At 39.9% G+C, this 24,001-nt stretch overlaps 1 protein-coding gene across 1 annotated transcript in view; it reads left to right on the top strand.

Annotated features, from left to right (window-relative positions):
* The first annotated feature begins 471 nt into the window (after positions 1–471).
* The window catches only part of plekhg5b (pleckstrin homology domain containing, family G (with RhoGef domain) member 5b), a 67,263-nt gene continuing 43,733 nt past the window's right edge, over positions 472–24,001 (top strand). The window contains exons 1-2 of the mRNA XM_067528579.1: positions 472–1,175; positions 16,019–16,095. Of these exons, the coding sequence (XP_067384680.1) occupies positions 1,094–1,175; positions 16,019–16,095 (159 nt within the window). The 5' untranslated portion in view covers positions 472–1,093. The remainder of the gene's footprint in view (positions 1,176–16,018; positions 16,096–24,001) is intronic.

Here is a 24,001-nt window from a genome sequence, read left to right as displayed (position 1 = left end):
TGGCTGGAAGGTGAGTCATGTAGCATTAAGCTAGTGATAGTTAGCTCACACTGACGTCAGCTGGCTAGTGTTTACAATACAACCTGCTCATAAATTCAGCAACAAATTTATTTACAACATATGAAAATTCGGACTCTTTGTGGTTATTTCTTTTTTCTATTTTTTTTTTTAGGTTGTTTTGGGTGTGTTTGGTTATTTTCCTGTCTTTGTGGTGGTTTGAGTCGGTTTCATTTTGTCTTGCTGTGGTTCCTTTCTGTCTCCTAACTGAACTCTAGGACCCTTTCAAACAAAACGTGTCTCACTTTTCATGCAGAGGTTCTGGCCTGGCACTTGGGCCTGTGCGCCCACCCATCCACGTCTGAACGCCCCTGGAACAACATCCTAAAAACACACTGCACCGTCTGGGCGCTGATGGATGGATACGTCGTTGACGGCGTCTCTGGCGCCTCTAGCTGCGACATTGCGCCATTTTCAGAGAGAAACCGCATCGGAGTCTTTTGTGGCGTCCAGGTTGTCTGAATGAATGGAGAAGAGCCGATGGTTGATCGGAGAGGACGGCGAAACGAAGCGGGGGACGGCGTGTTTTTCAACTTCACTGGCCTGATGTACAAAGTTGCTAGAACGAAATCCATTTACTGACTCGCTGTACTGACCGAGCTTCAGCAACAAACGCTCTGCTGGACGTGGAGGACATTTCTTTTTCTGAGCAGTAAGCAACAAGTTATTAGCAGCTTAGCACGGTCTCCTGCTTGCAGCTGCACCTCGGTGGTTATTACATATGGCTTAACTTTCCGTCGTAGGAACCGAGGGATGCTTTTTTCTTTTTTTTTTTTTTTTTTCTCAGGCCACTCTTTTTCAGCGTGCTGCAGCTTTGTGATCGCCACCGAGCCGATCCTCCAGCCGGAGCGCAGAGCATTGTAAAGGGGGGAAGGCGCTGCAGCAGCAACGAAGAGATTATGAAAATGCCATAGAGAAGACTGTAATTAAACACTGCCCGGGTGATTAGCGCTGAGACTGCCACGCCGAAATTCAGACCTGCGAGAATCGGGTGCCGGGGTCGGAGATTTTTCCAAGAAGGATTGCATGTGTGGACATGGTGCCAAACAAGTGGACCATGAATTCAGTTCTGCACAAATCGCCACCACGGAGCTGGCTTAATCTTCGTCTACGAATCAGTAAGTAAAAATCCATTAAGTCAGCTAATGAATACCCGCCCTACAATAATACTACCATCTCAAGATTACTTTAACTAACTGTCAATCAGCATCTTGAGATGAGTCACCTGAAGGCTTTGTTGCACCTTGTCAGTCTGTGCACATAAGTTGCCCTCTACAGAAGTCAGACAGACAGGCAGCAAGAACCAGATCTTGGTTTCATGGCTTCCTCCAGTCATCAAAGTTAATTGGCTGAATTTGGCAAGTGACCTGAACAATTATCCCAGCTGGAGGCAGACATATTTACTTCAGAGAGGACTGTCCTCTCTGGTCTGATGTCCTCTTCTTGATGAATGGTCTTGGGACAACAAAGTAAACACAGCTAACACAATTTGCTGTATTTTTGCCCCAGACGTGTCATCTCTTCTCTTTTTCCCAGCTCATAATTTGGATCAAAATCAAACTATAATAACTAGACTTGACTATTTGTATAACTGATTAAAAGTGTGAAAATGTGTGCTGCCCTTTTCCAGAGCTTAGGTTGACGTTTTGACCAAAAACTCTTTGTAAAACCGTTTCAGTTGTTGCCCAACCTCACACTTTGTTCTGTACAAAAGCACAATTGAATGTGCACGTAAAGCTAAAATGATGCTTAAGCAGTCTGATTTAAATTAGGTTGATACCGTCCAAATTTAGAATTAGTTGTGTAAGTTTGACTCCGTTTGTTGTCTTTGGATAAATATTTTAATATTTCTGCACTGATGGCGGACTGTGAATTTCCTCCCATAACTTTATATGGGAAGGATCCGTTTGTTTTGTCTCATCTGGAGGGAGCATCATGATTTGAGGCGACTTTGCTGCCTCTACACTTGGACAGCAGATCACATTTTATGACCAGTTTCTGCAGAAAACTAGAAAATTGCAAACAGTGACATTACTTTTTTGTAACTGTGTAAATCATTTATTTAGATTGTTGGAAATCAATATATCATCAGTCCGCTGACTCATTATTGCAGTTTTGGACTTTTCACCAAAGCAGCCGCGTGTTTTTTTTTTTTTTTGCTCTGTCGTGAGCTTTACATGTGTGATGAATGCAGTGTTGGCAGTTCACGAGTTCATACAGTGAGCGAAGTAAGCATAGAGTTAAATTTTAGCTGCCTTAATTGGTTGAGTCTGGAACCCTTCAGTGTTCCAGGCCACTGGAGTCTTAAGCTTGTCTTAAACACACTGGTCTAATCTGGGAGCAGATGTCTTGTCTGGTCTCTGTCCACCACAGAAAAACAAAAACACAGACTAGAAATCTCAGCTCTTTACTCGTTGATTCACTGTTGTGGTGTTAAAGTGTCAGTCCTCATAAATTAGGACATCTGTAGAAAGGCACATGGACTTAAACCAAGAGGGTTAGTTTAGTCCATCTCCGAAAAGTTTGGTAATTTGATCAACTTACATGTGTTGTTATTGTAATTGGTTGCATTTATCATGCAGTTATTAGTATGACTGCAGTTACGCCGCAGATTAATGACAGTCAGATCAGCTACATAATTTGGGTCTTTAATCTTGAAACTAATTATTCTTTATCAGTTGATTTGCAGATTATTTGGGTGAGTGATTAGTCCATTTTTCCGTACTTACTGAATCTTTATAGAAAAAAGGAATTAAAGTGAGGTTCTCCAACGTCCTGTCTGGTCAGACCAACAGTCCAAAACCAAAACATGTTCAGTTTACAGTTATATCAAAGAAAAGAAAAGGCAAAAGCTTTAATATATGATTAAGGAACTAATTCATAACCAGTTCATTAGCTGTTGGAAGGTAATGGAATCGCTGATGCTTGAAACTTCAATGTTTCTTAGCTTGTGAAAGCTTTCTCGTCCATTTAAAGCTGATGAATAAAGTTATGGAGCTCAGTCTCACCACATGGTTTATTAAGCAGCTTTCAACTATATCATGTCATCATCTTTAGCAGATGGAGTTAAGATTTAGCATAAAGCTGTTGAGAAGAGAGAAATATTACCTCAAGGTCTATCTGGAAACTCTGCTGGTGCTTTAAATCATGTCAGATGATCTCCATCATTAGACAACGTTTGTATGGAGCTGTGGATGTTCAAAGTTCTGGGATGTCTGGTACTGGCACTTTAGAAATGAGTTTTAAATTTCATTTTGAAACAGTGCTGTTGGGAAAAAAGTCTTGTTGAAAGTTCACGACATCCATTTAGTTGCGTTTCTGGATCTTCCGGCAGAAGATGTAGCATGAATAAAGGAAAATTTGGTCCTTGCACTGAGGATTTCTTGTCCATTTGATCTTATTTTGAGGAGCAGTTGGGGAAAAAAGGCTCACAGAACGGTCCATGTAATAGCTGCTTTGCAGTTTTGTTTTTTTTTTTAATTTGTAAGTGTTCCAATTGCCACAGAGCATCTACACTTTACACCAATTAGGCAGAATTCATCCACCGATTAAATCATGTGATGTGGTTGAAAGCTTCACCAACCGAATGGACCTTGAGTTGAGTCGGGTTGCTTTCGCAGTGCTACGGGATTTGGATGTAAAAAAGCTGCAGAGCTCTGAAAAAAAAATATTTGAGTGTTTAGTCTTTCTGCTGCGTAATCAAGCCAGACGTCGAGCGGCATCATCTGGGTGTATACAGTATGGTGCTGAGTTCAGTTTGTGTGTTTGTGTGTCTGTGATTTTTGGCCTGACTCGTGGCTTGTTACAGTTCAACCTTCCTTCTTCAAAATGTTTTTCCATTGATCCACTTTTTTTCTGCCAGTAATTCCCCTTCTGCATTTCTGCCTTTTCCCGATGAGCCTCTACTTCCCAGTTTGTTCTCATTAATGATTTTTCTCTCTCGTCTTCAATAGTTCAAGAATAATTACCTCCGCTTCATGCTCATCGCTAAAATATTTTTGCACGACAACCATTCTTGTTTTGACTCTGGTGACAGAGTGATATCAAATTTTTCATCATACTCAAAAGTAAACAAGGTAATTTTCTAAATTGTAATACTACTTCTTTAAGCTGCAGCTCATTAAGCGGGTGAATATGATGTTACATGACAGGTGGAGTGACCTGCTAGTGTTGGTTTTGCTGTTTTCAGTCCGAGATGAAGTCATTCTCATAAATGTGCCAACAGTAGAGGGCTTATTTTCCTTTCCCATCATAATTTTCTTGTACAAATGATTCCCAGAATACCAGGAGATGGAGGATGGTGTAAAGAAGCATGGTAATATTCTACTGGTGCTCTTACATCTTTGGCACGTGTTACCCTCATTGTCAACACTTTGCATAGCTGTTAATTTTGTGTGACATTGCTCAGTATTTTTCTTGGATTCAATTTTTTTTATAATCTTTTTGCCCTTGTGCAAGTCAGACATCATTGATACAACTGTTGGGCTCTGTAATCGATATTCCTTTAATTTCCATGTTGAGTCAGCTTCACCTTAACCTAACAGGTATTTGGTCATTGATTAGTGTTATTATTTACACTGTGACTAAAGTCTTGTTACATTTTCAAATGCCACAAATTTAGACAACTAATATGATCAAAAACCAATCAGGGCCTTGGTGTGCAAAAAATAAAACCAACACTATGCATCTCTTCAGTGTGCAGTTGATAGTTAAAGGGGATATCCTAAGACACACACACACACACACACACCTTCTCTAACTCCTGAAACATAACTGCATATGTTTATCTCCAAATGTATCCTTGCACACTTATAACCTCCACCCCAGCTAAATAACTGTTTATGCATATTGCAGTCTTCCACAGGACAATAACTGTACTTTTATGAAATAAGTGTTTTTGATTCCCTGTTGACTCTGTTATTGGCTTTTCAGCAGCAGCCCCCACTGCAATTTTAACCAGATTGTTTCAATTATGGGATTATTCCTATCAACAATATGAAGAGTGGTTGGTGTGCCCCACTGAATTGCTGGTTTAAAGACGGACTGTTAAATCACACGATGTCTCGGGGTACAAAACTCAGTGCAGCACACCCTCGTCTCTCAGCAGGTTCTGATTGTCGATATATCAGCGCAGACTATGTACCAATATAATACCTGTGTTGAAACTATGGTAAACCTTTTGATGTTGTATTTCAAATTTGGACATCCATTCCCCTCTTCAGAATTACCTGCGTAAAATCTTATCCGGTTATAGCGTGGTTTTTGGTGTACCGCATATTTGTGGAGCTTTGACATGAAATGGGCACAGCCAATAATTGTCGGTAACTGCTCAAACAGATTAAAGAAAAAGCAAAGCAAATTGCACGTGTGCTTCCAATTTAGCAAATTGTACAACAGCCAATGAACTTCATATTAGCACCAAACAAAGACAACTCCTATTTCATTAGGAGAACATCCGCATGCAAATGCATTCACCCACATTGATTAAAAAAAAACACGGTTCAGTAATAGATAGTTGACACTAGTCACAAGTCTTAAAAGTATTCCTAGTCTTATTTTGCTGGCGAAGGGTTAACCTCGGCCTGTTTGATGGGCCACCTTGCTAAATATAACCCCAAACCTCCTCCACATGGGCACGCACAAGCCTTCAACTGCACTCCTTCTGTCAACACTTTAGCTCACACACTTTTTCCCCTACAGTACACACACTAAAGCAAGCTCGTTTACTGTCCTGTCGTACTACGGCTGCTCACACACTCATTTCTCAACACGCCATTAATACTTAAGTGAGTGTGATTCTGTAAAGAAGCCAGCTCGCTTAGACTCGGCACACCAGGAGGGTTTGTCTGAAATTTCTACCTCACACTAAAACTAATTAGAGCTAGTTGCGCCAACATCAATTAACACCGATGCTCAGAGTAATTCATATACAGATATAGTTATTGATTTCAAATGTCTACTAAACCATTTTGAAGGTATAGTTTAACACTTTGGACAATATGCAGTACAAGTGTGAAACATCTTTTTAAATGATCTTAAATATGACACTACCACCAGAAAAGCTGAGCTTAAGGTGCCAACCAGCACCTACTGGATTTTGTTTCTCTATTAGTTTTATATACTGCTTTTTTGCCAACTTCATGGCCCCAAACTATTGTAATACTTCAGAAGAAAGCAGATAAAATTATAGTAGAGTTGATCAATTCATTTGTCTTTGATAAAACAGGAAAGCTTTTTCAATCAAATAATTATACTGACAAAATATTGTTCTGCTTCTTTCATCATCTTCAAGGACTGGTGGATACTATTGATCCAAGATGATAGTCTTATAATGTAGTTATTACCTAATGTTTTACTAATGTTAATGCATAATAAATATGTAGTTATTCTTTAATTATGTTTTCATTTTTAGGTAAATCATAACATCAGTAATAGTCATTTAGTCATTAACAAAAAAGGGACTTATTTTACAGATTAACTTCACTTCTCTCATCATGAGGACTGTAAATCAGGAAAGTCTTTTTAATATAATATTATGTTAACCAAAACAACAATATTATTTTGAGTCAGATCAAATGAAAAAAATGCACAAGAGTAGTGCTTTTATGGGGCTGGTACTTTCTGACCTGACCTTAAAAACAGTGTCTTTTTTTGAATTTCTTTCTTTATTTTGGTAATTAAAGGATGATCTAATGGATGATGGAGTGAGACTGTCTAATATGTCTTCTGGTTCCCTTTTGTTTCTGCAGTAGGTGGAAATTGGCCTTTGTATTTGCAGTCCAGTTCTCATGCAACGCGACTGCTCTCTTCATTAAAAGAGAAGCCGCATGCTCAAAGCTGCTTCCGATTATTACCATATGTCTGCAAAGCCCAGAGCTGAGCAGCAAACCGGCTCCCATCCTACCCTGTAATTTCTTATCCCAAAATTGGACATGTGGGTCGTTGTGTGTGACAACGTCCCTCCCTTCCCCCGGCCGGCAAAGTACATTCTCACAGTATTTCTTCTCCCATTTTAGATGCATAATAGCAGTGCATCAGCCGTCAGGCAACAGTGGGGAAAATATTATGCCTTGACTTCAAATATCTTTCTGTATGTTGTTCTGACCCTTCAGCTGTTCAAAGACATTGAGAATTGGAACACACTGTCTCAGCTAAACATCTTGGCATTGGACTCCTCTTGCTGATTTTCTCATCTTTAAGAGCCTATTGTGTGCATTATATCTCCACAATAATAACTGAGCTCATTGACCAAAGGGCTTTTGCAGTCATAAAAACGAATAAAGACATCTTTTGGGGGACATGAAGAGCGAGGGCACTAATTAATGCAGAAAAATGTCAGCATTTTATAGTTTTGCGCAAAACATAAAGAGTGTCCACTCTGGATGTAGGAGGAGGTTTAAAAGAGATCTTTGTGTCACCCAGTCCAAAACCCATTGGCCCACATTGCCTGTCCCAGCATGCAACTCACTTTTGCATGAATACAACACTTGTCTGATGGAGTGGGCAAAAAGCCCCCCTATTGCCAGGAGATCCTACACAGGACTTTAACATGAGCAGCTCGCCTCGCACACAAGTTTGGCACAGTTTGAAAAACTTGCCACAGTTAAAATCGAGGCTCGGCAAAGGCAAAAGCAGAGGATGTTTTACTTGCTGCTGGGAACAAGTTTGCAACACCTTTTTAGATGTTGGACATCTGTAATTTAGTGATAAACAGCTGTGTTAAATGGATTAGAAAGTGCAGCATTTGGTGCTTGACAGCTCTTGGCTTTCAGCGGATAACTAGTGGAGGACGGAGAAATCTACAGAATCAACAGGACGAGGCATCAAAGAGTGTTCTGAGACAACTGTAGACAATGGATTAATGAGACATGAGACATGAAACAATAGTCACGTAGGCTTTGGTTTTTAGACAGAAGTGAGGTCAATTGATAATACTTGCTACCTACTTAATACCTAAGACTGGTAAAATCTGGATGACAGCACTGAGGCTTATTCCAGGTTTAGAACCAATAATATGGACCCCTGGAGATGGAAAGGATTGTGCTTGGGGAAAATCTCCTTGCTCCCTTGGAACGCCCTTGAAGTAGACTAAGACTTGGACAGAAAGTTCAAAGGGTTTTGTGGTTTAGCTGGATGAGGTAATTGTGCAGGTGGAGATTTCAAATGAACATATTGGCAATTGGCAGGGATTATAGAATTGCTGGCAGGTTTTATGTTGTAAAGATGGTTAATGCGTATATTGTTTGTCTGCAGAGGTCTTCACAGGGTCAGGCGCTGCTTGGTTTAGTTCAACAAGTGAGACTGTGAGATGACTCACATCCAAACATTTGTTTTATAGCCATGGTTTGAATATATTATATTAAATATAAAACTTGCTGGTTGGTTTGCAAAGCAGCAATGTTCCTATACTGGAAGAAGCGTGGAGCATATGAGCTGGAGTCACTGCCATCGTCTCTCACTGAAGTGGGAATAGAGCGCTTCTCCTGGTCCTCATCGCTGGATGTCATCCATGATCTTTGTGGTAAGCTGGGGTTTGAGCTGGATCACCTGACTAAGCGGTGGAATTATGTTTGTGTGTGAGTTTTTCTCAGTGAATCATGAAGATGGTTGGTGGATTGGTTTGCCTCCATCTGGCCACCTTATTTTTCAATGCCTGCATTCAGCACTTTTGGTATTGAAATATTTTAATCTGTCCAATACAACCTATTTGCTTAATTGACATTTTCGTCAATCTCCAAGTATAAAGACCTGCATCTCCAGATAGGTGTAGCACATCCAAACAGTTGGGGCAAGTAGCAACAAATGGGAGGCACCGCCGAAGAGAAGTTCTTTCTAGCATAATCATTAGTTACATTAAATTTACACTGAAATTGAGAGGTGGTATTTCAGAACGACACAAAATATGTGGAGGTTTAGTTACTAAGAAGGTTTTAAATCAAGTGTAGCTTAATTTGCTCTCCCCTCAAAGCTGACTATACATGCAAGTAAAATGGATACTTCTTTCATACACTGTATTTACAGTATGTACTGTTTATTTCTCATCCTTGGTCCTGTTTTTGCTAAATGCTAGCACATTCCGTTTTCTTTTTTTGGACTTTTTCATTGTGCTCTGCCCAATATTAATCAAATTAGCTGTCAGAGGTTGCCAACTATTTGCTAGTACGCATGTGTAAAACTTGCACACGCATACCCTCAAGTATAAAAGGAATTGAAAAACATCTGCGTTCTGCAGGGCAAGCAAAACCATGAAATAGGCCTTAGCCCCCACACACCTCCACCGCCTATGTTATTAGATCAGGAGGAGGTCAAAGAGAGCCTATGTCCGCATTCTTTGCTTTGCAGAGATATACTAGATTATTTACTCAATAACTGCAATATGAGTCATCGAAAGTATCTCTGTTGATTACGGTGAACATAAACATTACACCTGCTTAACATGAACATGTTCACATTGTCATTGTGAGCATGTTAGGTTGGTGATGTTAGCTTTTAGGCTGATGCACCACTTTAAACAGTACAGCCTCAATAAGCTGCTTGCATGGTTCAAGTCTTTTTTACATGGTCAGGAAGGAGTATCAAGCTATACATTTTCATCTTTAATATATGCTGGAAATGCCTTTAGTTTTAACAACATTATTTGGGATAATGGAAAACATTAATAGAAAAACTTTCTTCAGTAAGTCTCCCCATCATTCAGCATATCATGGATGATACTTTGTAGTTTGTTTGTTTTTTTTTTTACATGGATCAGGATTACTTCACAATGATTTGGCTGACTGGCATTTAAGTAAGAATTTAAGCCCTGTCACGGAAAAAAAAAAAATTCTATTTCCATTGCTCTGTTCTTCCGTGGAAAGCACTCAGTGACCTGGCATGAAAACAACCTCACATGAGTGAGAAGAGAGGGAAAGGAGGGATGAGACCAGCTCCACAAATGAAATATTTATCACTGAAGAAGTGCATAGCTGAACTAAAATGCCTACCTGTCTTCTCTCAGGGCTTCTCTGACGTGGCACAGGGGCACTTGCTTTCCACTGTGCCACCCAATTTATGCCATTAGTGAAGAGGAAGTGATCCCACAGGGCTGAGGAAGAATGTTCTTTATCCTTTACTCTCACTGCCAGCAAGCCTCATGGAAATCTAGCTACTTTCTGGTCAGTTTAGGGATGGTGCAAGCTGAGGCAGACCTGTTTGGCACAGACCACAAAGAGGAATGCTACAGAGGGAACAGTAAAGCTTTGATCCTTACCTTTTCACCATCTCTGTAATTAAGTCCTAAGCTTTTACTGAAAACATTTTACAGTTGTGTCGCACTGAGCCTTTGGAAAGTGTCCTGTCTTCATAGCAAAACCCAATACACAGTTCTTCTGGTATAACGTCCCATAACCCTTTTGTGTCGTCAATCAAACATGTGAAGTAAGAATACAAAACCAAATGGATGTCGCTCTCGTCATTAACTTTAGATTGATGCTGAATCAAAGGTGGCAACTGTGACGTATTATCACCAGGCTCCCCAAGAACCCCTCTAAGCTCCAAGGAGTTTCTGTACAAATTCTACATTATGTTAAGTGAGCCAGTCTTTGTTATCCTCCGTGTACAAGTACACTTGGCATCCGTCGGGTCATACTCAGCCACTCAGCCAGAGTTCCAGTAATAGCAGGAGATGTCTTTAATTTGCTTGAAGTTTAGCACAATAAAGCCCATAAAAGAAGAGCTTGACTTAAAAGGGCACACGATTATACAATAATCCAGTTGTACTGACCAATTACTGTAATTTCTAACATAAATGACCTAAAAAAATCCAAGCCGTGCAATAATCCTTGTCATGACTCCTGTTTAACAGCCTTAGAAGTTTATTTTTTACCAGTCTTCTACAGTAATAGTTGTATAGACTCCATATTTGCTTAGAGAGACTGGAGATGCCGAATATGTTAACTGTCATTAAATTATGTCCACATATTAGCCACCAGAGAAAATCAGAAATTGTTTTTCCCATCTTATAAATTGAAAATGGTCGACGGCTCCTCCACCCCTCTCTGGAACAGTTTACACTTGTTGTTCTGTGGTTTTCAGTTTTATAAATCGGGACTTTGGGTTGACTCAGATGTGGTGGAGGAGAGGGAAAGATGGAGGATGGGGGAAGGAGAGTGTGTGATGCACATGTGTGTGATTTAACCACTATGGGGGTAAAACAACATTAAGCAGTAGGGCTGCGTCCTGCCCCCGCTGCCACTGAACCATCAGCATTAGAAACAGCTGCAGCATGCAGCTCACCAGGCCCCAAGTCATTCACCTGTTGAGGACTGTGGAGGGGTTTTAATTTGAATTAGTTCTATTGAACCAGGGCAGACTGATAAGTTTAATATTCCTTCCTGCTTTTCCTTTTCTAGTTCCTCAATTTCTTGTGAACTTATTCTATGTTCCTCTATCCCGAAGGCTTCTGTCTATCTGCTGCCTTACATGTGCTGATCCCTTTGCCAGCTTTCCCTGTCCGTATGCCATCCCGCCTGCCTGCCATCTGTGTTGGTCTCCCAGGAGCCTTTTCATAACGATCTTCTGGCAAGAAGGTGTATGTTACATTACTTGCGGGAGTAGGGGGTGGTTTGAGGCTCTCAAAAACTTTTTTAAATGACGGTTGCAACTTTTTTTTTGTTTGTTTTCATTAATAACCAGTCTTATTTCAGTCAATTATTAATGTATTCTCTAGGTGAAGGATCGCAAAAACTGACATAACTAGTGTTATAGTTTAAAAAAAAAAATGATAATGGAGATTGACAAGTGGGAACATTTAGTGCATCTTTGTTGTGTGCATCATTTCCAGCTTGCTCCCACTTCTCCGGCTTATCTATCTGTGCCTATTGGGCCTTTGCCCCAGGCAGTGTCTTTCTGTGGTGAGCAAGCCTGCAGAGAGCTGTGTAGAGAGGACGTTCCACTGTCTCTTTTGCTGTGGAAGCTTATTGTCTGCTGTCCCGTGTGTTGGTGCATAGCGTGTGCTTGTGTTTGCTTTTGGCTTAATCAGCAGTATTGAGTTCAGGAATTCCAATTCGCCATCACAGAGAGAAAGTGGTGGAGTCAGCAAAATAGGAACAAGTAGGAGAAAAGATGAAGGTTCAATAGGTGAAAAAACGATTATGCAGTGAAGATTGGTGAAGTAGTGAAAGTGCAGGCTAAGAGGTTAGTGGGCTAAGGAGTCCCCGTTAACCCGTTAACCTAAATATGTCCATAATTCTAAATTAATGAAACATAACATGTAATGCATATAGCCACGTTCTTCTGGCTCATTAGCATGACAAGCTACATAAGATAGCTGGACATAGTGCTTTGCAGTTGTATGCTACCATTAACCAGCTAAGCTGCAGTTTATTCATGACCTTGAGTTCAAGTGGACATTTGTGCTATATTTTTAGAAATTCCTATAAGATAGTATGTTCATGAACAACAGATGGCCAGATGAGTGACAGATGAATAACCTGAGAACAGAGCCTTAGATTACAGCTGATGCTGGCAATGAGGTATAAAAAAACAGTTATATTAGAATAATATATTAGAATAATGTTAAGACATTTATTCAGAGCATTGGAAGTGAGCGACACAGCAAAAGTTAAAATGCAGCAAAGAAATATACATTTTACTGGAAATGTAAAACTTTTTTTTCCAGAAATCGATTAAATAAATATTCACTGAGATTTGAGAAAGTGTGAAGTAAAAAGTAGGGAATAATGGACCTGTAAAATGCTTAACAAAATGATCAAAACAGATATCATATCAAGTTTGAAAAAAAACATTTTCATAGTTTGCTTTTTAGCTGTGAATCTAGACAGTGAAACTAAATATATATTTACTTCTAGGAACAAAAGTCCTTGCATTTTAGTTCTTTAATGTGTGGCAGTGGAAATGTGAGAATGTTACAGGAGTCATGTGTCTATCTGATTAATTTAGGTGCAGTTTCAGTCTCAGTCTCCTTTTCCTCTCTCTACTGCTCTTGAGGGAAATTCTCTCGAGCTGCTCAATGCACTGATTGGAGCAGCGAGACTGAATCATATCTATGAAGATGTGGGCTGGAAAACCAAGCTATTTGTATTTTTACACACAAAGGTCACACGGATTTAGGCCAACGTAACATTTGTCTATTGGAAAAAATGAGTAGTAGTCTTGTTGTGGTAAAGAAGGTTCTGTTCATTTGAGAAATGCTGCATAAAAGCTGGAGGCTCCCTCTGCAGTCTCTTGCTTGTAAACCCTGAGGGAGCCCTAAGGACTTCTGGCAAAGGCCACAGACAGAGCTGAGACTACGTCTCGGTCTGCTCCCAGCATAACAGAGACACATAAAAGTCTCTTTTTTTCTCTTTTCTTTCAAGGTAGAGGAAGTTTGATAAAAGTACACTTTGCCTCAGTGGGATTGTTGAGGATGCTCCGAGGGGCTGGTGGCATTGCTCTAAATAGGTGCCAATGTTGATTAGTCTGTTAAGTAAATTTGTGGAATATATCAACAACTAGAGACTGGATTCAGATGAAATCTTTTTGGTGATAATTTCTGGTTCCCAGATGATAAATCGACCTGCCTGAGCTTTTGAATTTTGCTGAAGAGAATCATCTGATGGATTTTCTTTGTGTCTCAGACCGTAAAAAATGCTCAGGCTGCCAGTTGGTGAATAATCTAGTGGTTGCCTGCTAAATAAACACCAAGTTTACCTTCTCTCATGTAATTCTCACTATCAAATGTCACATAAAGGCAAAATGGCAAAAAAAAACAAACAAATAAATATATAAAAAACATATTAAACCGGGTGATAATGGCGAAAAAGTTTAATACCCAATTTTTCCAGAGATCTGGATGATTCATGATTTCAATAAATGTTTTACTACTAAGATAAAAGGTAATTTTAAAAAATGTAATTTTTTGATACTATATGCAGTTTTGCAGCATCTAGGGCCTTATGTGCCAGAAAAAAAAAATCCATCCATCCATTAACTTAACCACTTGTCCTGTTAGCGATCGTGTTATTGCTGGAGCCGATCGTAGCTGTTATTGGGTGACTGGAGATGCTGAATATGTTAACTGTCATTAAATTATGTCCACATATTAGCCACCAGAGACCAGCCACACTCACATTCACACGTATGGGCCGGTACAATTTAACCCAACGTGCATGTCTTTGTACTGCGGGAGTAAAGCCATGCAAGCACAGGAAGAACATGCAAACCCCAGGAGCAGCTGTGCTATAATAACGAAATGTATCAGCAACCAAATTTATTTATCTGACCTACACTCTGAATTATCCGTATCCATGCACAGAGGGTGGATGTTAAAAGCAGGTGGCCATAGCTATGATTTCTGCGTAGATGCATTGTTAGCATCTGAAAGTGAAGCTGGCACACAAAAGGACAGTGATAGGAAGAGGAGGAGGGATGATTACTACATTTCCACATCACCTTTCTTTGAAAGCTTTTGGTTCTGTGGCCGCTATTTCTCCAGCTTGTTGACCGGTCAGAATAAATGCTGACACCAGACATAGTAACTGCCATATCTCCAGAGAACTGCTGCCACTAGTGTATGAGGAACAGCAACAAAAAAAAAACTATTCTTGATGCGGTTTGCAGTTTAAGTTTTGCAGTTTTTAAAAAATAAAAAAAATATAAATAAATGGAATTAATTCAATATATCATCTAAGATGATGAACATGGTAAACATTAGACTTGCTTACGATCATGTTACCATGTTGTCATTGTGACCATGTTGGCATCTCACGGCACCATTGTGGCTCCAGTCACACAGAACCACTGTCATATACGTATAGTGTTGCTTTTACTCCCATTGAGCAAATTTACTGTAGACAGGTTGACCCTTCCCTCCCCAGCGGGAAAACCATAGGCTTCGTGGTATGCACCAATTAGGGGGTTTCCCTCATTCCTACAAGCACCTTTTACCTGCAATTGTAGCTGTAGCCAAGTCAGTGACTCAAGGTAACTTGTTTTACGTACACGAGCACAGAGCAGGGTCTCGGCTGTTTTAGCATTTCTTTCACTGTGACAAATGATTGTTTGAAATTGGCCTTTAAAGTTTAGCCACTAAGTGACTTTTTCTAGCAGATTAGTGATAATCTAGTAATGATATTTCATTAATGACCATAGGGAGAGGTAACATTTCAATGAACTGGTTATCTGAGCTTGTTGAAAGGCTTTTGCAACATGCCTGGAAACTAGATATGCGTGTTGTTTTTTTTCCAGCAAGCACCTTTACTGTTTGCCCTCCACCCCTCCTCCAGCTCTTTTTGGTTCCCTTTCCCCTGTCTTAGTTTCCCTTTCCCGTGTGTGTATTCACTGGTATTCTCATTATACCGACAGATAAATATTGTTGCGCTCCTCTGTTTTGATATCTTTATCGTGTGTGTACATGTAGCGGTAGAAGATGTAAACACTGCCTTTTATCATACACTCGATACAGCGGGGGCCAAGTAGTCTAATAGATTTTGGAGGTTTATTTGGGAATGGCGATTTGTCATTGTGAAGGGGAGTACAAAGAGCTTAGCCCCTTTTAGAGTGCACTTTTGTACGGAAAATCGGAATCAGGACCTTCCTTTCATTTGCTCTACTTTCCTCCAGTCTATTTGGTCGTTATTCATTTCTCTCTGATCTTCTCCCAACAATACACCCCACCCTTTCCCTCTGTTGACCTTTACTTCAAGAAATCCCTTTAAGCAAAGTTAATTTTCATTTTATGACATAGCATCTTGGCCCGTTACCATGTGTGAGTGTTTCTTGCACTTGTAGTCAATCTCCGTCCCTCGTCTTTGCTCCATCCTTAAATAAACACAGGCCGTGACTTCAGTCTTGGTGTCTACATTATGTTTTTACAGCTTTACCAAGAAAGGTGTGTTAATGGATGTGTTGCTGGCTCTGTGGTGGGTTGGAGTTTTTAGCGATTAAAAAGTGCTGTCAAGTTGACCTGTGTGTTCTGTTTCAGATGACAAGTCCTCTCAAGAGGAAAATTGGGTGGTGTGCCAGCACCCTGAGTGTCCTGAGCACCGAAGGGCTTCTAAGGTAAGACCCTGAAACCTGAACTAAGGTGTGTGTGTGTGTAGGAATTTATTTTACTTTACTTTACTATTTCACATTTTTCCCTTTTTGGATTTCTTTTCATTACAGCTTAAACTGTCTTGATGATGCAAGTTGATGTTAAACAATGACCAAGTTGCAAAATATTAGCTGAACAAATGTAGAAGAAATCAGACCAAAAAAACTGCTCTGCCATATGTGTCTCTGTGTTTTAGAGGCTTCCAGAGACTTTCGCTTCCCAACAGTCTTACATACAAACGTGACAATCATTTCAGACCATATTGTGTCTGCACGCCTACAAAGTACACAGTCGTGGCAACGCTCTCTCTTATTTGATACATGGCCTAGGTCAGCTAAGACGTATTTTCACTGCTCTGCCTATCCCAGAGACAGGTTTCCACAAGCTCTCCAATCAGAAGTGAGTGAGCTTGGGGTGAGAAGGGTCTTAAAGAGACAGAAGATAAGTTAACAATTACATTTGAATTGTAACTTGTCAAACTTATTTAGAAGAGCCCAAGAAAAAAAAAAAGACATATAAACCTGAAATTATGCATAATGAAGCTTCTCTAAGTCCAGACAATGCATGAAAATTCTCACTTGAAGGAGTAGTTCGACATTTTGCTGTATTGCGCTTATTCCCACTCTCTCAAGAGGTTACCACATAGTCTGGAAAGTTCTTATTTACCTAATTTCGATGAGAAGATTGACACAACCAGGAAAGCTTAGCTTTGCCTTTCTCTGTCCAAGGGTCCTAAGGGTAAAATTATACCTCGACATCAGTACACATTGCTGTATTTTTCTCCAAGGCTGACTGTAGCTTCATATAATACAGATTGGTATGAAAAGCTTTTCATTTTTCAGTAAGGACGAGAACAATCCGATTCCATAAAATGTCACACTAGTATTTTAAAATGACAGTCAACATTTGGTTTCTTGGAAATAAATCCGATCAATCACACAGACCCGAAATACCGACTTTAGCATAATGCTGTAAGCTCCATTTTTATTTATTGTTAAACAGGTTTTCTATGTCTTGGTTAAATGTGAGCAAAGAGGTGGTTTTTAAATTTTTCCTCACGAAAGTTTGCCCTGATTAGAGAGAACAGTACAGAGATAAGAGTAAGTGGAAAAAGAGAGATGAGGAAGGCAGTCTCAAAACTTGGGGTTCCTGCATGTAGAAAGGACATCATGAGTCATTTCAGCTAAGGTCCAAACACAACATTTGGTTTATGTTCAAGAAATGTCTGTTAGGAGAAGAAGGAAAGCATAGTGCAACGTAGTCATAAACCTACATTGCTTGCAGAAGGAAGTGGTCGGGATGAATGGACGGCTTTCAAAAAAGTGTAATTGTGACAGGGCAGACTGCTATGTTTCATATTCAACCATGATGATGATGAAGGTCCCCTGACATTAACGAAATAGTCATTTCAACCACCACTAGATTTCCCTAACTTCAACAACCACTTATTTCAACCCAAACCAGGATCTGTCCTTAACCCTGACCAAGTAACCAAACTCCAAACCTTGTCATTTGTACGAAGTCTGGATGTAACAGACAAATGATGTCATGTCCCTGATAGAGGCATTAGATCACAAATCACATTTTGAGAACATTTAAAGACTATGTACCAGCTTAAAAAGTGCACGGTCAGCACCGGAAACTCCGCAACCAGCAGCAGAATCTTTTGTCACTTAAAAAGAAACTGAGAATGAAATTGCTTTGAAATGAAGATAACATTGTCCCTCTAAGCTTGTGATCCTGGGTGTAGCCAGAGGTCATTGCCTCTCTCTCTTGTGTTGCACTGTAACACATTAAAGGTGAAGCAGAGTGGCAAAGCTGATTTTCTTCTGTTAGGTGTTAAAGAGGGGCGTCTCTGTGTATGTCCACCAGACTGTGAAATGAATTATTCCTTTGAAGCCACTGGTGTTTGAAAATGGGAGTCTGGCCAGAAGACCGAGGGGAAACCAACACACTGACTGTCAGATTTGCTGGTCGGTCTCTGTTGTTTTGGTTTGTCAGCTCTGCCCCGAAGCTTCACGTAACGTATTTTCCCCTTGAATCTACATGTCGTCTCCTGCTGTCCTCAGTGAAAACAACGGAAAGGGAAAATGACAGAGAGAAAAGTTGTTTTTATATGTATATATATAGAGAGAGAGAGAGAGAAGGAGAGAGAGAGAGAGAGTTTTTTTCTCCATGGCAACTAAGGATGATAAAGTGGGGGAAGACGAGAGGGTCAAAAAGCTTAACCTGAACTGTCCTTAATACCTCTTTCACTGCTACTTACATTATTGCATCTCCCTCTTGTGCTTCTTTAAAGACAAAAGCACTTTAAACTATTTGGTCCCTCCCGTGTGACAAAGTCCCTCTCGTTTTACGCATTTGTTCACGGACTTGTGACTGAGTCGCTCATGTGCCATATTATATAAGTATGTGTATTGTATGCATTTGTGATCAAATGCTTTGGAACAGAGGGGAGGCAGTGTGTAAGAGTATGCGTTACACCACCGGTCTCCTTGGACAGGGTCAGGCTTGATGCTATTATGTAAGGGGAATTAGTGAGAGACTGGGATAGACAGATGAACAACGACGAACGAGCGCAGATTTTTCAGCTGACAGTGACTAACTAAAAAAAAGTCAGAGAACTAGTGAGAATCACACAGAATACGCATTACATTTTCTCACCATCTCAACCAGCACAGTATAGTCTGCACCCACAAACACTGTTTAGAATCCGGATACTTTGTATCGGAAAACACCAGGTAGCAGATCCATCTTTCCGAAACTGGTATTGTTATATCTTTAAAAGATAACCGGTTAACAAGATTTTAAAAATTTAGATCTTGAAAATGTAGATATTGAAATAGATTCATATTCAGATGTCAGCACCTTAGTTTAGTGTTTCTGTTGGTTTATATAACTAACTAGTATTTTATATTGCTCTGTTGACAAGGCACATTAAAAGACAGGTTTACAATTTCACAAATCTACCTTAATACAACAGTCAGGGTCCCAAATAAACACAAAAAAGTTTTGCTTGCTGCTAATTATTCCTCCTGTTGATATAGGGCTTAATGAGATCCCACCCAAACATAGTTAAAATGTACATTATTAGGTACCATTACTTTATTGAAAAGGGCTTTAGGAAGCCTGTCCAATTAAACACATTACAGCAAGTATAACTTGTCTCAGTGTTCTTCTGGATACAACATATGGATAACTTTCACAAAAAATTGGGAACCTCTGCTTTAAACCTATTGTCTATCAGTATTATGACACAGTAAAACAGTAGTAAGTGGTGTGAATATGTCCGATTAAAGACACTAGACGCACTAGAGTTTAAAAGACAAGTTCTTACAATTTTTAATTTCAGACAGTGAGTTATGACTAGTTTGTATGTCCATAGGTTGGCTTTCAGACTGTAACATGTTACATCAAGATGCAACATTTGGTTTGTTTTGCACTTGTTCTTTTTTTAACCCAACAACGTTTGTAATGAAGGCGGGATATCCCAAGATGTCACAGTTCTTAATATTTCCGCTTATTTAAGTGCTTTAAGGTGTGATGCGAGAACAGTGAGAAAGTGAGTCATGTCAGTTTCTTTTCGATCCTGCAAAACGAATTCCTTGAACAGTGTAATCATTTCTCACACTGTGTTTCTCATGCAACACAATGTCATGACTGTTGCTCAATGGCTACATGGGCATGTGCCGCTTGTAACAAGCTTTAAACAGCAGGGGGCAATATGATGGCAACTGTGACCTACAATGCTCTGCTGCTCACTTGTCAAGCAAAGTCAGAGACAAATTCATTCCACTCCAACCTCTAAACGGACGTGGGTACATCAAAAAATAACACAAACAACTTTTATATTCTACTTCAGGAGTTTTTGAATGTACCCTCAATAGTGGCTTTCATATGCGGGTGGCCACAGGACACTGAATGGTCAATGTTCTGCACTTATATAGTACTTTTCTACATGGTGGCACTCAAAGCTCACCGGGAGCAAATAAGTTGGGGTTCAGTGTCTTGCACAAACAGACTGAAACAGAGAAACTCAGACTGGTTCTGCATTGCATTTCAGCTATTTTGTTCTCAGACAGACTTGCTTTGAGTCTCCTTCCACCATATATCAACTCCCGACGAGGGCTGCGCCTCTTCTAGTCGCAGCATGACTGGCCTGGAAGCGAGTGAGGTCACCTGCACCACAATAACTGATCTCACACCAGGTGTTACTCTCTCAACGTCTACTGTTGTAGCTCGGGTCTGTCACCACATTACACAACGGCACTGTGAGGTTATTATAAGGCTTATAGATGGCTCGACACGTCTGTTTCCAACGGAGATTTCTGAGTGTTTTGGATACTTTGCTGTGGGCTCTCAGTAAATCAGCAGGGTTTAGATTCCGCCTGCAGGTATGCAGCTGGAAGATGATGTTCAGTCCAGAGTTAGTTCTTGGCTGAGTTGGAGAGATTAATTCTGGGTTATGCTGGTTAAGGCTCCGTGCTAGTCTGAGCCTGCTTCCCCGGATCCACACTACTGCATTGAAGAGGTTTTTATCCACGATCACCACTACCCCTCCACCCCTTCCTCTTTACTTCTATCCTGTCTCTTTCATTTCCCTCGCTGCCTCCCTCACCTTTGACAAGACAGGACCAGACAAGACAACTTGGAAGGTGTGGGCTGCCTTAGCAACAGACCCCTCCCAATCCAAACAGCTGGAGGCACAGCGATAATGTGAAGAGAGTCAGTGTTTGACAGAAACTTTGACTCTTTGTCTCTCTGTCTCTCTTTCTCTCCTTGTAAATTAAACCACCTGTATTTTAAGCACAGTTTCAGTTTGTATGTTTAATAACTCAAAGTGGGAACAGTGGAAATTAAAAATGTAAAGTAATTTGCAAAAACATTTTGGTATGCTGAGGTGGATAAATTGTTTTGATAAAACCAGTTTGACAAAGTGCGATAGGAACTGTTTTGTTACTATCAGGGTAAAACATTTTTTGACTTTTAGGAAATTAAGTTAAAATCTGTCGTCACTTGCTGCTTGATCTCACTCCCATTGTTTCCCATCGGTTTCCCATCTTTTTTTCTTTTTTTTTCCTCCTCTGCTGTGTCTTTATTCAGTCACATTATGAGTAATCCTTTGCTGATGTTTTAGGGGCGTTACAGTATATCATTAGTCAGACTACCACAGACACACCCTTGTGACGTGCCCCATAAAGAATAACATTATTACAAAGTGACTGAATCATTAAACCCTTAGCAGTATAGTTGTCTAACTTCATTTTCAAATAGCTGGTTAATAAACTATATCTACTGATTTAATGTTGCTTTTTATTTTACTGATCAGCTCGGGGTAAAATCTCAGCTGCTATGTAAACACTTCCTTTTTGCTGGATGCCCACTCTCTGTCTGTATATGTCAAGGGACAGTAGGATACATTGTATTACCTTCTCTACCAGCTCTTTCCTGGTAGAGATTCCTTATGTTCTAGGTGTCATGTAGTTTCAGTAAGACTAGGGGTTCAAGGGATCAGCAATTGGATAATTTCTGGGAGGTTTTCAGATTAGCGTTCAAGTTTAAAATAAAATACCAAATGTGCAGATGCTTAAACTGCAATGTGAGGCATGCTATGAATTTTCAGTTTTTTATACTTTGCCTTCTTCTTTTGAACGAATGAAAGAAGTGGTAGCTTTAACTTTTAATGCTTTTTCAAAAAGCTTTGTAGTATTCTTATTTGTTTCTATAGAGTAACAACCCAACAACATTGAAGCAAGGGGATAAGTGTCCTTAGTGATTAAAATTGTCTTGGACAGGTCACTAGCTGTGAGGGTGTTTGTGGGTGTGTTTAAGGGGTTGCATTTATAAGCTCGGGGGGGGGGGGACTTTTCGGCCACCCACTGAACCTGAAGCGGACACTTCTGTACCTCTTTCCAGATGGAAAACATGCCATGAAAAGAATATGAGTTGATCATGGAGGTTGCTCTGCAGCACTGTTGGTAGGTCTGCTTCAGGAAGTGGAAAGGGGCACCGATGACTCTGCTGGCTGTCTTCACAATACTTTTTAGCTGCCAGTGTTCATCGGCCTTGCAGATCCTAAACTAGGAAGTGAGGGTATAAGTCAAGATCATTTTAATGGTGCCACTGTAGGTGGTGAGGTGAGGTAATATGTGGACTGTAGAATGATTTCAAACTGTCTTTTTACTTTTAATTATCCAAGTAATTAAGTATCTCCTTATCTGTCTTGCTCTGTCTTTTAAGGAATCTTCTTGGTTGAAAAGGTTTTTAAGGTAATTTCATGATTTCTATCAATGGGTTTGTACCTTCATATGTTTTCAGTCTTTGCCCTTTTCTCTCTGTACAGGTCTTTAAAATTAAGCTGCCAAATTTATTTCAGACCACTAAAATATAGAACGTTTATGTGTTTTGCTTCATTGCTAATCACATCTAGGTTACTTCTCACAGATTGTATTGTATTTTAGTAACTTGACTCACTGCAGATTAGTTTCATTAAATTGGCTTTCTGGGAAAAATCATACAAAATGTGACCTCAGCTGTATCTGGGACTTCTTGGAAAGTTTACTCTATGAAGTAATGCAAGTCCATTAATGGACATGGTGGTCTGTTCTCTGACTCTAGAGCTATTTGGACATTAGGGAAGCTGAGTTACCTAGTCACTTTTTGGCATCAAACTGGCTGTTGAGAAAATTTGGTGTTTATTTGTCCATTAATATTTCATTTCCTGTTTCTCATGTACAGATATACACATTCATATCAGCAAATCCAATGCACAGCTGTGAGTTTACCTGCACATTGTCTTCTGTACTGATTTCAAAACATTGCCTATGATCTATTTATACAGAACTTAAAGACTTAAAACATACATGTAGGTACATCTTTTACTGGGAAATTAATGACAACACAATTATGAAAAGGGTCAGACTAAAAGAGAGCCTAGATTGCAACATAGCAACCGTAAATCACAATATGTTTCAAAAAAGCTGCCATGAATTCAGGCATTTCAGAACAATGTCAAACAAACACGAGTCAGGGAATGTACACAAGAACAATTCTTAATTATTAAATATCTCTTGGAGTACACTAAATTAACCATTTAGAAATGGAAGGAATAGGAATAAATCTGCCTAAATACGAAGTGACCATGCCAGAATGAAAGTAGAGCAACTTTAAACCGGCCAAATAAAGAGATATCAAAAAGGAACCTCATTGTACAAATAGTTTGTCATTTCGGGATGTTGCCATATTGTTTGGCTTTCAAATCCAGTTTATAGATCCGACCTGAATGACGTAATAACAATGATATGTGAAACAAGTATGTGCCTGTGAAGTGGGCAGCAACGCCATTCTTAGGAATATCCCAGTCAGGAAGTAGCATCACAAAAAAAAGGAGGAATAACAGGAAGAGGGTACCTGACCGATGCTCCGATGGAAACAGCCTTGTATGGACCTACCAATATAGCCAGGGTTCAAAGACTCAAGAGAAGGCCCCCAATGAGGCCTGAGAAAACAACCTTTGTAAATCCCTCACATGGGAAAAGTCTCTCTTTGTGGCAAACCCCACTAATTGCCAGTTTGCTCGAAGTGTTATGAGAATGTAAACAACCGCTGTTTAATGCAGTGCCCTGAGAATGATGCTGTGCACAGCTTAGTTAGAGAGGCGATAATAAGCTTTGAAATGTCTTCAGTCCAGAACATGTTATTATGGCCATGGAAGCATGTAAAACGTGGTCCCTAAATCACTCCTAACTGAAGCCAGCCCCAAAACCGTGGAATTTCCAGCAGCATCATAGGTGAAATATTTGGCTTTAATCCCATCTTCCACAGGTCTTTCTCTCCAGTTTGCTCATAGTTATCTTTATGCTCACATTTCTT

Source organism: Channa argus, chromosome 13 (genome assembly GCF_033026475.1).
Source record: "Channa argus isolate prfri chromosome 13, Channa argus male v1.0, whole genome shotgun sequence".
NCBI classification, from domain to species: Eukaryota; Metazoa; Chordata; class Actinopteri; order Anabantiformes; family Channidae; genus Channa; species Channa argus.
The sequence above is the reverse complement of the archived record's forward strand: the minus strand, read 5'-3'. Positions and strand labels throughout refer to the sequence as shown.